The sequence below is a fragment of the Hesperophylax consimilis genome, chromosome 26 (assembly GCF_061612785.1).
Source record: "Hesperophylax consimilis isolate HC1 chromosome 26, BYU_Hcon_1.0, whole genome shotgun sequence".
Lineage (NCBI taxonomy): Eukaryota > Metazoa > Arthropoda > Insecta > Trichoptera > Limnephilidae > Hesperophylax > Hesperophylax consimilis.
This window is the reverse complement of record NC_142861.1, coordinates 10806815-10823148: the sequence shown is the minus strand read 5'-3', so window position 1 is coordinate 10823148 and position 16334 is coordinate 10806815. Positions and strand designations below refer to the sequence as shown.

The 16334-nt window shown below is 33.5% G+C and overlaps 2 protein-coding genes across 3 annotated transcripts in view; one reads left to right on the top strand and one right to left on the bottom strand.

Moving 5' to 3' along the window:
* Vps4 (vacuolar protein sorting 4) overlaps positions 1-5726 on the bottom strand; it is a 28588-nt gene extending 22862 nt beyond the window's left edge. Inside the window, exons 1-3 of one of the 2 annotated variants that reach the window (XM_089647584.1) lie at positions 5592-5726; positions 5034-5175; positions 2315-2447 (exon numbers count right to left, since the gene is read on the bottom strand). In XM_089647584.1, the coding sequence (XP_089503710.1) occupies positions 2315-2447; positions 5034-5169 (269 nt within the window). In that variant the 5' untranslated portion in view covers positions 5170-5175; positions 5592-5726. Of the gene's footprint in view, positions 1-2314; positions 2448-5033; positions 5176-5471 lie in introns of both variants that reach the window. The other variant, XM_089647585.1, reaches the window with a different exon arrangement.
* A 2413-nt stretch (positions 5727-8139) lies between these two features.
* Mpv17 (Mitochondrial inner membrane protein MPV17) lies at positions 8140-12632 on the top strand. The gene is made up of 2 exons (XM_089647654.1): positions 8140-8401; positions 8481-12632. Exons 1-2 carry the CDS (start codon positions 8213-8215, stop codon positions 8835-8837), a joined length of 546 nt encoding a protein of 181 aa, XP_089503780.1. The 5' UTR covers positions 8140-8212; the 3' UTR covers positions 8838-12632.
* Positions 12633-16334: the final 3702 nt, after the last annotated feature.

The following is a 16334-nucleotide window of genomic DNA, read 5'->3' as shown; positions in this document are numbered from 1 at the left end:
AAAAATCTAAATTTTCGTTTGTTCAAAATCTCAAATCTCATAAAGTTCTTCAACGATTCCTTTGAAATGTTGACACAACGTTGCATTCGAATATGTGCATGTTTTTAAATATCTATATTACATAGATGTCTCGTGTGACACGTAAAAACATGCCGTTTTGAAAAACAGCGTATCTGTTGGAAAAACATTTAAAATAAAAAATAACAGCGCCATCTGTTAGACAAGCAACACGCGTTATTGTTTTTCTATCTGCATAGGAAGACTGAGCCAGAGCAACGCGTAGCGCGTGGGGTTAAGCTAGTTAGTAAATAAGGAAAAATAGTGTTAAAATTTACAGAGATTTAGATAACATTTATATGTATTTGTTAAGGCGATGCCATACGTAGTAATGCAAAATCATGTGTTTTTGGTTTGAAAATTTGGTCGCCTAGAAATGTTTCAGATGCTTTAATTAAATACTGCGAGTAGAATACATCTTGGCCTTTAAAACAATCGAGTATTTTTTAGATAAGTCTTTTTATAAGCCCAGAAAAAAATAATGTAAAGGCCTATGAAAACTGCTTTAAAGTTCAAAATCTCCTACTTATGAACCCATTTTCGGTTATGATTTTATTGTATAATGTGGCAAATTAAGTTATTTATAAAATGATCGAAAAAAAATTAAATATTTATGCCTGAACATCCACAAAATAAAATAAAAGGCACTTTTTGGCCATGTTTTTTTCTTGCATAAATCAAAACAGGCGGATGGTGTTAAGCGGGAATTTAAACATTATCGCCATCTACGTAAGGGTTGTTATTGATAGCGGCTCAATTTAAAATATTACACAACGTAGTGCATCGCCTTAAAAAGTTTTTTTTTGGTCAAATTATATAAAGCCACATATATGTGATTTCCAAGGAAAATACTGATTATATTGTGTTGTGGTACATTCTCTCTCCTAAACAATTGTTTCATGTCATATTCAAGGTAAGAGACGATTTTGTATGTTCCATATTTTATTTTGTTGATATTTAGATATGAAATTGTCCAAAAGCGAAGCTAGCAGTCCTGTACCTACCCTGATGGTATGGCAGTGAGGCATGGAACTGGCAGAGGAAATATGAAAGTAGACTGAATGCTGTAGAAATGAAATCCCTGAGGAGTATGTGTGTGTGTGAGAAATGTGGAGATCCACTGATGTAAGCGTAACGAGCAAGATTAAGAAAGAGACGCTTAGATGATCTGGGCATGTAGAACGAATGAACGAAGAAAGGGGTGCAAGGAGAATATATGACGCACACATGAATGGTAGAAGAAACCGGGGACGCCCGAGGAAGACGATCAAGTGAATCAGATACTGATTCGGGAGAGTCAGGCCATGTCAAGGGTCAGAATAATAGAAGATTATTTAACCCGTCATATCCCGGGACCGCATATGTGAGTGCGGCACATTATCTACGGATTTAAAAAAAAAAAAAATTATGTGCGATTTTTACCCTTATGTATAAGGAATTTGTATGATAAACAAGGTCACAATCGCTTGGGCTATTCTCGTTCTTTACGCAGCAAATACCGGAATGACTTCTAGCTTTTCAGATTTTTTACAAAGAATTTTTCTGTGGAATGCCAATGAAATATTTGCCGCGTTTTTAGTGTAACAGCGTCTTCTTTCATTATTTTTGATATAAATTGATTGTGGAAATAATAGATTTGAGATATCATCAGAAAGATAGTTTTATCTACATTATTTTGATGTAATTTTTATAATATTTCACCCAAGAAAAGTGAAGAAAATTAACTTCGTAAGAAATGTCAAAATTTTTACGTCATAATGAATAATTATATTTTTAGCATTATTTATTTACAGGTTTCTTGTACAAAATAATATTATTAGTAACAACAGTTGTATAAACTACCGAAATCTGGAAGAATTGTTATCATATACTTATAAAATGCGACACAAAAAAAAATTAAGTGGACACTTGACGTTTGATTTTGGAATTTGAGCCTTTGGAAATTGAGCTTGGAATTTCCTGGGACACCACAGGTTAAGAGACAATGTATGAATGTGAAAGAGGCAAGGAGTGTGTGCCAAGACTGAGTTGTTTGGCGGTCCGTCCTCTCTGCCTAAACGGCGTGTTAGTTAGTTAGTTAACATGTTTGTTTTTTTTTGTATTCTCAGTTAAATATAATATAGGAATATCATATAATTTATCAATACTTCTATCATTCACACTAAGCTGATTGCATACTTACATGGAAACAGTTTTAGCTAGTAAAAATACTGAACACGATGAAAAAAAATGAGGTTAAGTTTAATATTTGACTAACTTGGATTCTCCTTCCTTCAGGGGTTTTTTCTTATTTCCTTTCTTGAGGTATTCTTTTAACTTCTCGGCCCTGTCAAGGTATTGTAGGCACTTGGCTCTTATTGACTCTTTAGCACGGTCCCCCTGTGCCTCATCTGCAACAATAACAAAATAATAATTACACAATTCCTTCCAGCTAGAGGAAACCTCAAATTTAACATTTAATCAATGAAGACAATATTAACAACTCTCAAACGAAAGATATGAAACAGAAGACAGAAAAACATTGCATCTAGAAATTGAACCCAGGTCGTCTTCCTAGCCGAAGTGCTCAAATATATTGGTAGTTAGAGCACCCCGGCAAGGGGAATTCAATTCCTAGATGCGACTGAACCGTTTTCTGTTTCATACCTTTCGTTTGAGTCATTAATATTGTCTTAAATATTACATATAATATATAAAATAACATACATTATAAACACATCATGTATGTATATAATATACACATCATGTACATATTTATTTATTTATTATTACACGCCCTAATGGGCTTTTACACACTACAAAGTTTAATAGTAGATTATCACAGTTATTATAAATTCTACAAAATTAAAACAATAAAGGAAACATAATACAACCAAAAAAGAAAAAATATTAAATGTTACAACAAAAGCATATAATAAAATAAGATACATTAGTAAAAATGATAAGAAGTCTCACATAAATAGATATTCAAAATAAAAATAAAAATATATTTATTTATTCAAGTGGATTTGAATTTATAATTTATATGAATTTCATATAAATTATAATTATTTCATATAAATTATCATATAATCATTCAATTCATCATGAACATATATAATATACACATCATGTACATATATAATATACACATCATGTACATATATAATATGCACATTGTGTACGTATATAATATACACATATGTACGTTGTGTCATATAACGTGTAAATTTATGTGTTAAAATATAATTCTTATTCTTAATCATTTAATGTTTACATCAACTTCACACGGGAGGTCCTGAGATTTTCTTGGATGCTGCAGGATATAGGAAGTATGAATTCCACAGCCGAGTTGTTGCAGTTCTATGCATACAGTTGACCCCAGCCAGAGATGTGCTTTATTTCAAATAAATCCATTTCAAATGGAAATGCAAAATGGGTATTTTCCATTTTGCATTTTAAATGCTTTTCTAAAAACCATTTGGCATTTTGCATTTTAAATGCTTTTCTCAATGCATTTTCCATTTTAAATGCTTTTTTGCAACATTCTTCCTACTATCTCCATTCATCTTTTTTTCATAAGCCCCAAATATCAGTCGGTCCTCAACCTCGCTATGAGAGATAATTTACATTTGTCTAGTTGCTCCCTGGTAGGAGCCCTGGCAATTGAGTGATACCATTACAAAAAATACTGATTCAAATACTGAACATGGGGCCATAACACACAGTGGGCTGAAAATCACCTTTCATAGACATAGATAGAGACTTGAATTTTCAAGGGTATTTTTATACCCTATGGGGGGATCATTACTATGCTATAAAATTTCGTATGAAGCAATTGCGTGTACAAATGAAGGAGTTATCATTTTTTTAAGAAAATATTGTATGGCACTGACATTGAAAATGAGGCTATCTCTGGAATCATAAGGTTGGCCATTATATCCTTACACACAGATGTACTACTATTTATTTGTATTTTTTGACATACTTCGTATTGTGGCGCAACTTGCGATTTTTTTTTTTAAATCCTCAAAATTGAAAAAAACACTTTTTAATGTTGATGATTCATTTTAATTCTTAAGTAGGCTTGCAGTGTAAATAAAATATTGTAAACTAGACAAAGCATAGTAATATGTAAAGCATTTAAGCGGATCTGCCCTGATGATGGACAATGCAACGCTGTCCGAAACGTCGGCTAAAGAAGGAGTTAGCGCAACACGGCATAACACCCCAAAAACAAACAACAAAAATGCTTTTGGCCGTGAAAATCTAAAAACTTAGTAGTCGTGGTATTTTTGGATTTACCATCATGTAATATATTTGTTCTACATTGATGTCCATTATTAAATGACAAAATAGTTTAAAAATTCTATAATTATTTTAATGGTTTGATCTGAGAAACCATTTTGCATTTTCAATGCATTTTGAAAATAGGTATTTTGCATTTTGCATTTGAAATGCTTTTCTAAAAACCATTTTGCATTTTGCATTTTCAAATGGAAAAGTTTTGACCCATTTCCATTTTGCATTTCAAATGGTTTTGGGTACCCATTTTGCACATCTCTGACCCCAGCAGAGGGCCGTAGTGAGTCATCGACAAAGAATGTTTATTAAGCAAAAAAATTACATAATTGTCTTCCATCTCTGACGTCTTACAAGAATAAAACAGAAAATACCATTGTCAAATGTTTCCAATTAAACACCCATAGAAAAAGACGATGAAAAAGACTGAAAATACAATACCAAATGTTTCCAATCAAACACCCATAGAAAATGAAGAACATGCATTTTCTCTAAATCATATAAGTTGGATTTGTGAATGGTCACTGTTAGGCCCTACTTTCACAGGGATACAAGGGTAAAAATACAGAAAATATTTTGTGAAAGAATAGATTTAGGCGTAGTGGTTAAACAACTTACTAAGCTGTGATATACAATGGTTTACGATGGATAATGAGATCCTATATAACGATGGTGAGTAACTGGTAGGTACTAACATTTGATAGCATGGAGAAAATATTCCACTCCGTGTTCGTATAACCTCCTGGCCTCTTCGTAGTTCTTATTCCTGTCTTCCTCTGTGGCTTTGGTGACCAGGTCTATGGCCTTCTGTAGTGTCGTGCCAGAGGCCATGATTAACTAGAAAATAAATAATCCAAACACTAAATCGCTTGTTTTTCTTTGTGATTTTCAGCAAAAGATTATGGTAATCCGATAATATTCATTTGCCATTAATACAAATTATATTTTCCGCTGTATTTAAATAAATGTGCAATTCCGAGGATGGATTAATGTTTCCAAGGATGTATCCCAATCGAATGATGTATATCAAGGTTTTATGATTTTAAAATTGATGAATAAGTAGAAAAAGAGTTAAGTTATTATTATTGTAATATTTAACCGAATATTAAATAAATTAAATTATGATGAATCACCTCAAATGCTTATTTTGAAGGAACGATCGACCTTATCCTGGTCACGAAATATTTCACCACTTAAGGTATCCGCTCAGATGTAAACTGAACTTAAAATAGATAAATAAAAATTATACATACTCAGGTAACTATTTTTTTGTGGAAGGCTTTCTATATTCTATACTTAATGTGTTAATTATGCATTTATAAAAGTCAGAAAATACTGACGGCTGAAACGTCAAAATATACGCAAACAGTCCCAAACGCAGATGAGATCACAGGCGACTGTGGCTACTCAGTGTCTGTTATTGAGCTATTACTAGCCAGGTATTACTAGACCGGTTCTTGCTTCGATACTCCGTACTGTAACATTAATTATTTCTGTTTTTATGTTTGATTACAAAAAAACCATAGTGAAATATATGTATGTATTTCGTAATAAGGAAAACAAAAAATATCAACCCGGAAAAGTCAAAATTTTAAAATACAAAATAAAATATTGCACCATAGTTTGATATTATACCTTTAGCTATTTACAATGGCTGGAAGTCACAAAACAAACCTAACTTTTACATGTGCCAGCTTATATCCTAGTAAATTCGCTAACAGAGAAATGCAGCGGCAATACACGACAATTGGCTACGACTAAGTGTTATGGACGAGGAGAAATTCAAATAAAATTAGAAAGCTAGGATATGAACATTAATTTAAAGTAGGCAGTTGAGCAAAGGCAACACGACCCAAAGCTCTCTAATAAACTAAAAAATACTGGAGACGCCGAAATCACACAATAAGAGGCAACAAAACCTACCCAAGCAACCAGGCTGAACTGACCGCAACAATCCAAGGGCTTTGTTGGAGCACAAGGACCGATTTAGTCAGACTTCCAATGAGTCACCTCATCCCATTCGCATTCGTTGTCGCAAGCCTTTCGCCGAGGAAGCTGTTCTCTCAGTGAGTTGTTGCAAGCCTTCTGTCCAGGAAGCTGCCCTCTCGGTTGCCGCGAGTCTTCCACATGGCGTCACTTGTGTGATAGAAAGCCTCTATCTCCAACCCCTTCTCAATGCCGCCTCAACGAACCAAGGACATCAGTGAATAAATGTGATTATTACTTGTTGAATGACCCTGTTATATACACCCAATGATATAAGCGATCACGTTTACACCCATTAGTTGAACGTGTAGCAGCATAATCATTCACAGACGACCGCATCACAAAGGGAAGTGTCTTCCCTTTTTTTAAACTGCGTACCGTCATTAGGAAAGCAAGAGTCTTTCATAGATTAAAGACAATTTATGAGGATTAAGTACAAAGATTATTTAATTTTAAAAATTAATTAAGCACCTAGTTAAGATCAACCCCATCAACATCAAGTATTAACTTCAGTACTTTGTATTTTTAGAATAAATGGTTATATTTTATTGATTACATGAATTTCATATCATAAACATAATATAAGAACATGGACCTTAAAAGCCCTGTACAGAGCATTAGTGCAATTTTGTAAGAATGGCATTGAAGCCAAACCTACAAAATCTAGTAAGGGGAAATTGCCTGGCAGCCATCTTGTATGACTAATTTTTTTATTGATTTGTATGCGAAGTGATACATAACGAACTGTTTTTAATTTATTTTTGTGTTGTTAACGCAGTTTTAGCGGCTTACTATTTTTTAGGTATTTTATGTGACAAGGAATGGGATACGTCATTGAACAATTTAAGTAATTTTTGGCATTTTTCATACGTTTTCATATCATTATCATCAGAGATGTGCTTTATTTCAAATAAATCCATTTTAAATGGAAATGCAAAATGGGTATTTTCCATTTTGCATTTTAAATGCTTTTCTAAAAACCATTTTGCATTTTGCATTTTAAATGCTTTTCTCAATGCATTTTCCATTTTAAATGCTTTTTTGCAACATTCTTTCTACTATCTCCACTCATCTTTTTTTTATAAGCCCCAAATATCAGTCAATCCTCAACCTCGAGAGATAATTTACATTTGTCAAGTTGCTCTCTGGTAGGAGCCCTGGCAATTTAGTGATACCATTACAAATACAATACTGATTCAAATACTGAACATGGGGCCATGACGCTGTAATATTAAATGTTGGATAGCAGTTTCTATGTTTTTACGTTGGCAACATTAGTCCCGCGCAAATTTTTTGTGGTTTCATAATCTGTAGTCGTGGTGTTTTTGGATTTACAATCATGTAATATGTTTGTTCTACATTGATGTCCATTATTAAATGACAAAATTGTTTAAAAATTTTATAATAATTTTAATTGTTTGACCCGAGAAACCATTTTGCATTTTCAATGCATTTTGAAAATAGGTATTTTGCATTTTGCATTTGAAATGCTTTTCTAAAAACCATTTTGCATTTTGCATTTTCAAATGGAAAAGTTTTGACCCATTTCCATTTTGCATTTCAAATGGTTTTGGGTACCCATTTTGCACATCTCTGATTATCATACATCTCACAACGCGGCTTCAAATTTTTCTCGAATTGCTCCGTCCGGGACTTTTACGTTCATGTATTAGAAGTCCCGACTTGAGTTATATCAAGTTTGTAATCGGTGCTTGTTTGCTACTCCACATTTGTAGCTAGCAACACTTCGACATGTTGACAGTTATGACAAAAGTCAAAACTCTACTTTTATTGGTTATGATATATTTATGGTTATGATGCCCTCTGTCGCTTGCTAGGTTATATTGATTGGTACGAAAATTAACCGATTTCAAAAAAGTTGGCCGCGATGGCGCTCCTTCTTAAATTTTATAAGAGAGTTCTGACGAACCATCCGTTTAAGGTTCAATGCGTTCAGACTGGATTTCTGATGGGGCTTGGAGATGTAATCGCCCAAAAATGTATAGAAAAAAGGACAAATGACACGATGGATTGGAAAAGAACTGCCCGATTTACATCAGTTGGATTTTGCGTTGCGGTATGTGGTATTTATTTCTTTGTAAATTATATCTATATTCTCGTTCACTGTGTTGATACATTGTTTTTCTTTTTTACAGGGGCCCGGTTTAAGATTGTGGTATACAGTTCTCAACAAATACATCGGTACTTCTGGAAAAGCCGTTGCGATGAAAAAGGTTGTTGTGGATCAATTAGTTTTCGCCCCTGCCTTTATCCTCTTCCTCGTGGGGTCCTTGAGCTACATGCAGTGCAATGATGTCCAAATCGTTAGCGAAGATTTGCGAAGAAACTATCCCGACATTTTAAAGACCAACTACTACCTCTGGCCCTGGGTTCAGATGGTGAACTTCTATGTGGTTCCCTTTCAATACCAAGTGCTGGTTGTTCAAGTGGTAGCTGTATTCTGGAACACATATTTATCCTGGAAAACAAATAAAACTGTTGAAGCAACGTAATCTCCATTCAAATAGTTTTACTTCAATCTACAAACAACGTAGGGTATCCTAAACATATCTCAATCACAATAAACTAACCGGACCTGGTTCATTTCTTTATTATCATTAATGTTATTCAGGGCCGGCCCTGAGCTAAGCGACGTCGGGCACTAGTAAAAGCCTCAAGGGCGCTGTATTATGTGTTAGGTATTATCAATACCTAAAATTGTGCTCCAATTGTGCCTGCACAGGTTCGGCCCTGATATTATTATTGATTCAGTTCATGATGTTACTTGTTATTTATATAACACCTAATATACCTAGGTATACATATCATATTATTCACATTTTTATGTAAAACGGTTGCTCATTGCCTAGTGCCAATTTTTCCAAATCTCAAATTAAAGTGATGTAATAGTTTTGGCTGAATATTTTAAACTTTAATAAGTATTGTCTTCCAATGTGGAAGGGTTGGGATCACAGAGTAAAGATAGGATAGATATAGGAAATGGATTGAGTTGGGTGGAAGTGGAACATTAAGCTGGTGAACTAACTTAAAAAGTGCCTTTTTAATGTCAAGTTTCAAGTCAAGTCAATGTAATTAATTGACTTGCTGCCAAAAAAAATTATTGTTGACCTAAGAGCTTTTCATGCCATGATTTTATTATTAGTTGATAAGTTGAGTTATAAGTATTGTATACAGAGTTGAGTCGAACACACTACTGACACAGATGCATTGCTTATTTTTTTATTATCAATATAAAGTTTTTTTTTCGATGTCTGTCTCACTAGGATAAACCTGTGTCGAGACAGACGAATTTAATACATGAATTAATGTTTACATATTTTTTGATACATATAATATTTCATTACATTAGATGAAATTAATAAATAATAATAATAAATGATAAATTGGTCAATCAGCATCTAGTTGGAGTACATAATTATGAGGGGATTTTTATAAAATTTTTGATCTTGGATCTGTCTTGGCTGATGATCCAAGACTTGATGTCTGTTTTATATTTCTAAAAAAATTCGTTCAATCTAATGGCTAGTGGGAGAGCATTATATAGCCTTGTTGCAAAATATCTAAAATTTCTCTGGCCAAAAGTTGTTTTAGCGAAAGGGATTTGTAAGAAATTATGTCCTTTGGTTCTAGTATCACGAGTAGTTTGGATATTGTCAAAAGTAGTTTTGTGTTTGAAGAGGTATGTTAGTATGTTTTTGGCATAAAGTTGCCTAATGTCTTGCCTAATGCTTGTATACAGAATTTTGACGGCCTCCATGGTCGAGAGGTAAGGCTCTCAACTAGCAATTCGGAGGTTGCTGGTTCATATCCCGGCGTGTGAAAATAAATTTTATTTGATTGATTTGTGTTATTTTACAATTTATTAATTAAAAATAATATATAATATATTTGCGGCACGTTCCAGAGTGGAAAATACTCTCAGTATTGCTCTGGTGTAACACCACCATTCAGAATCTAAACTTTGCTTGAAATAGCTTTACCCGTGTTTGGTGACCAGATCTGAGTAGCCAGGTACTCCCCTACCTTTCTCTTACCCATCTCCTTCCTTTCCCACTACCTTCAGCCTCACAACATACCCTGATTGGGGATGCAAAAGTCTCGCTGGCTACAGATTTGGGAGTCTTGTGCGGTATTCCAATAAAAATAAAGTGATAATTAAAAAAGTAAATTTTTTTCAATAATAAAATACCACACTTTAAAACTTTCCGAATGTTCAAATTTGACGGTTGTACACACTTGCTATCCCTGTCTTAGCTAATAACAATATTTAGGTGTAAACTCTAATTGTGCAACCTATACTAATAACGCCTAATATACCTGTAGTAATTGTGCCATTTTGATTTAGAATTTATTTAGTTTTGTCATTATTTCACATATTATCACATTCTAGGACATGTGATTATATCAATATTTTTTTCAGGTAAATATGATTTCTTTTGTATAATTCCATGATATTGTACATAATTGACTGATCATAGTAAGTCCTGTTTTAACTTTACTATTCAAGCAAGCCTTACTTTGACTATGGTTCAGTAAAGATTCATTTTTCAAATGTGAAATTGTTGTGTTAATTTGGAAATTTCTGTTTGGAATTTTTTCAATATGATAGTACCTACCTGATAAAGTTTAAAAATAATTAAGAACACATTAGGCCCATGTATGCAAAAGTCAAATCAACTCGTTGGAAGGCCTACCGATGATCAATTTCATCTTTCTTTCACACATAATGCGCCAAACTAGACAGTGCAGATCGGCGTTGGGTAGGATTACATTGCGTGTGAAAAGTGCGTTTCTAAAGCATCTATTTTCATAGAAAATGTATGGATGTATGTACTTGTCCAGATATCTTAATATGTTGCATATATTGCACGTGGGCTCAGTGTGTTCTTACCTTTATCATTTCAATATGGAATTTTCTTTGGACAAATTGTACAATTCCTTATTTGAAATAAAAAAATAAGTGGGTCAGTATTTAAGTACCTACTTACAAATCTTACGATTTCAGAGGAAAGGGTTTTGATTAATTAAATAAGAGAAAATTAATATACTTTTTTGGATGCGAGGTCTACTGTTCACAGAACTATGTACTAGTATATTTTTTTATTGAACAAAATCACAAAGAAATTATTTTGAAATTAGTAAAATAAAGTTATTACATATTTCGTCAAATGTATTATTACAGCAAAAAAATTATTATAGCAACAGTAATGTCTTTCCTACCATTAAATGGGAACAGTGGCGGCCAGCTAATATGTGCTCCCGAGCGCCGAACAACCAACAAGATTTCCGACATGACTAATCACAATACGAAACTCGGTTCTTTCTCTCGGTACTTCAAAATGAAAAAATTAGATGCAATTTTGGAAGTGTATCACAGCGAAGTAAAATCACAAATTTCAAAGTGTGATTTTGTAGCGATTTAAGCGGATGAAACGACTGATGTATCCACGGTTATGCAAATGGTAATGATCATTCGCTACGAACGGAATGGCGAAATCTGCGAACGGTTTTGGAAGTATTTAACACTAAAATCCCACTGTGCTGTTGGATTATCAGATTCGCTGTTTCAAGAAATGGCATTTTAAATATATCTCCGAAGCAATTCATGCTCAGTGCTACGACGGTGCTTCAGTAATGAGTGGGAAAATTGGCGGGGTTAAGAATAAAATCCTTTTTAAGAAACACGTTGAGCCAGGACAGACTGAACGCACTATCAGTGTTAAGTATTGAAAAAAGGTTTATTCAGTCTATGCCTGATTTCAACATGAGAGTCATAGAGGTCTTCGCTAAACCAAAGGAGCGGAGAATAGAACTTCTTTATAAATAGGTATGTACCTTTATATAATTTATTTTCTGACTTAATGTTGTCATCCGGTGAACCCCCACATATTTTGACCACCGGCCGCACTGAATGGGACATGTGTTTTTAGTTTTAATTCTACCTTTTTGCAGAATTAAGGAAGTTGAGTCCATTTTTTTAATTTTTTTTTATCAATGTTCGCATTCAAACTTAAATACTGGTATTTTTTTTTTTTTTTTTTTAAGTTTGTTTTCATAATTAAATTAATTCTCAAAGTTTAAATTTTATTAAGCCCGCCAAAACGAGCGGAATCCGAGCGGTAAGAGGCGGGGTGTGGTGTGACGTCATTCGAACTGTGAAAACCACGTCGCTTAAGCATTTTGTATGGAAAATTTTTTAATTCTTCAACAAGGAATTCCAGTAATTTTTTTACCAATGTTAACCGTCTATTAGAATTGATGTTATTAAAAAAAAAAGAAAATTGATTAAGATTTCATAGTTAAATTAATATTTTAAGTTAGAATATTTGCTTTTCCCGCCCGGTACGGTACTTGTACGGTATTGCCGTCGCTACTTGTTGACGTTCCCCGCGCGAATTCAGGACCACCGCGCAGAAAAGTAAAGACCAAAAGTAAAATAACGGTTTACAGCCCAGTTCACTGTGAGACTTTTCTGGGCGGCCAGAATGATATGATATGAAGGCAGTTCAGTTTTTAAACTGTTTTTACGAACATTACGATCCTGCGCAGAAAAGTCTCGCAATGGTCTGCGCTGCAAACCGTTACCTTACTTCAGCGAACTTTACTTTTCTGCGCAGGGTCTGGTTATTTGGGTGCCAAAAATATGGTCACGTGTTTGGCTTCAGCTTGTCGAAATGATATGATACCCAGATTTTATGTTAGGACAAGTCTACCATTTTGTATGTCTATGGACCAATAGTATTAAGCTGGTTTACTTTTGAAGTATTGAGCATTTTTAATCCCTCCCTCATTTTTTTAATGTGACATCTCACACGGGAACTATTTTGCTATTCGGTTGAGCGAAGCTGTGAGGCTGGTTAAGGAAAGGGCTGTATGCTCGGATTTTTGCTCTTTGACTGTTGTAGCCCACACTAATGAGGATTAATACTGTAGCCACGTTGTCACCAAATACACAAATATATTTTTTTGCACTTTACATGTCTCCTGTAATGATGGAAACTGCAAGGCTGTCTGAAACGTTAGCTCAAGACAAAGTCAAACAACATGATACATAATCATAATTTGAACAAAATATTTTTATAGTGGAATAACTTATTGAGTATAACCTCAAATTGTAATATTTAATCATTGAAGGCATTAATCATTCTCAAATAAAAAATGTGAAAAAGAAAAAAATTCAGTCGCGTATGGGAATTGAACCCAGGACCTCTGCCCTTCCGGGGTAGTGCTCTGACCACTGATCTAATTCAACCAAATCAGCTTCCGTCATTTTTCTGTATCATACTTCGACAGAGCTATTAAAATTATGAATATTGTGATGTCATTATATTTGCTCCCTATATCATGAAAAACTCTAAAAGTCTATGAATTAAACTTTCAGAGTTTTTCATTGTTGTATAGTATAATAAGTAGGCTCCGAAAGAGAATTTTATTGTCTATGTATTGGCATATCGATCTAGTGACTGGTTTATTTATGCAGCTATCTTTACGTATGATTGCAAGATTCTACCAGTATGTTGGTTTGAGAGTGGTAATGGGTATGATTAAAAGAATTCATTATCTGCTCTTTCATAGATAGTTATTGCGTGTGTACAGGCGCAAACAAATAATTCATCTTAAGGCGATGCACTAGGTCGTGTAATATTTTAAATTGAGCCGCTATCAATAACAACCCTTACGTAGATGGCGATAAGGTTTAAATTACCGCTTAACACCATCCGCCTGTTTTGATTTATGCAAGAAAAAAACATGGCTAAAAAGTGCCTTTTATTTTATTTTGTGGATGTTCAGGCATAAATATTTAATTTTTTTTCGATCATTTTATAAATAACTTAATTTGCCACATTATACAACAAAATCGTAACCGAAAATGGGTTCGTAAGTAGGAGATTTTGAACTTTAAAGCAGTTTTCATAGGCCTTATACATTAATTTTTTCTGGGCTTATAAAAAGACTTATCTTACAAATACTCCATTATTTCAAAGGCCAAGATGTATTTTACTCGCAGTATTTAATTAAAGCATTTGAAACATTTCTAGGCGACCAAATTTTCAAACCAAAAACACATGATTTTGCATTACTACGTATGGCATCGCCTTAATGTTTTAAAGCACAACTTGCGAAAGTGTTTTTTTCCTACAATAATAAAATTAGCGCCATCTATGAAAGATTAGATAGTGAAATACTTTAGGCATACCCTTTATTGTCATCAATGATTTTCACATAGCACTCTTTTTGGGGTGAATTGCCTAATACAAAAAAAAATATATGTATATATATTTTTAAACATCACTTTATTTGGGGTAAGTTTTTAGATTTTCACGGCCAAAAGCATTTTTGTTGTTTGTTTTTGGGGTGTTATGCCGTGTTGCGCTAACGAAGGAGTTAGCGCAACACGGCATAACACCCCAAAAACAAACAACAAAAATCACTTTATTTATACAAAATTAGTTAATGTTAAACTTTTATAAAAGTATAAGAAGCAACATCAGTTCTTCCAATTGTCAGTAAATAAGATTGTAGTTTTTACACCCAACAACTAATACTTATAGAAATGTTTGTTATTTTTATCAATGACAGCGTTTTAATATAGCTAATTCATAATCTCTGAATTAACCTTGGGAACTAACAATAAGAAAACAGTTGTCATTGCTTATTCTAGAATCTGCACTTCTTTTGAAATAAATTTCTAGTAAAACATTATTTAACAATTCTTATTATTTATTTCATTTGTCTCGATCATAGACATATGAATATTAGTAGACCTGCCCTAAGTGATTAAAAGCGTATTATCCCCACTCCCCATACCGGTTCCATTGGAGCCGGCTGGGCTCGCGTATGGCCTCAAGTGAAATTTGAAAACGTGACGTCATCATTCTTGTGCGAACTATGGTTGAGGCATCATCGGTTCATTTTACGAAATAACACGGCAAAATGTTGACTTGTACTATGAAAACTTGTAAAAATAGATGTGAAAAAGAGAATAAACGCAATTGTCGTATTACATTCCATATATAAGCATTATTTTACTTTATTTTAAGCATATTCACATCGTATAATATAGATCAGTTTTAGAAACATAATATACTATCACATCGAGAAACGTCTGGACGCGAAACACAAAGCTGGTTGGTTGCTGGGAATTAAATTATGAACATTTATAAAAGTGTCTTAACTAAATACTTAAACGAAATATTGGACTCTGAAAATAGAAGAAATTTATTTTGCCGAATTTGGACTTCGCAAATTTGTTCATAACGTGGCGAGTAATTTGCGCTCCCATGTAAAAATGTCTATTCATTCAAAAGCAGATTTTACTTTTAAGAAGTAAATGGTGATATTATAATGCGAGATGCCTATTTACTGTCAGATTGATTTATTGACGAATCACAGTCAGTCTTACGCCCTTCGTTCTTCAACAGTTGATTTTACCCCTCGCCATTATCTTCTCGTCTATTAATTCCTATGTCTGTGGTCTCGATACATCAGCGCCCTCGAGTTGACTTTTCACAAAAATGGCTCTATATAAATTAGACAAATATCATTGTTATTATCTATTTAAATTTCACTTTTGTTTTCGATAATGAATGAATGAAAATCTTGGAAGTGTAAATTAACCCACTTCGTGACATCCGATCGAGCTGAAACTCAGCAGATAGACTCGTTGTTGATGACAATACATTCTATCAACTAATCACGTACACACAAGCGGACATATAAGCATTTCTCTGAAATCGATAACATCACGGCAGCTAATCTATCTATCTATCTACTATATAAATAAAAATATAAATGTTTGCTTGTTCAAAAGCTTAAATCTCTGAAAGTTATTCACTGATTCCTTTGAAATTTTGACACAACGTTGCGTTAGAATATGCATGTGTTTTTATATACTAACAAGTCGGCCAGGGCAGACTTGTCCTGCCACAGACCATCCCAGGATGAAAAATCAAAAAAACAAAAATTTTGATTTTTTTTTAATTTTTGAT

Coding starts and splice junctions, on each gene's coding strand:
- Mpv17 (XM_089647654.1), top strand. CDS start 8,213: ATGGCGCTCCTTCTTAAATTTTATAAGAGAGTTCTGACGAACCATCCG. Junction 8,402..8,480: donor CAGTTGGATTTTGCGTTGCG/GTATGTGGTATT, acceptor TCTTTTTTACAG/GGGCCCGGTTTAAGATTGTG.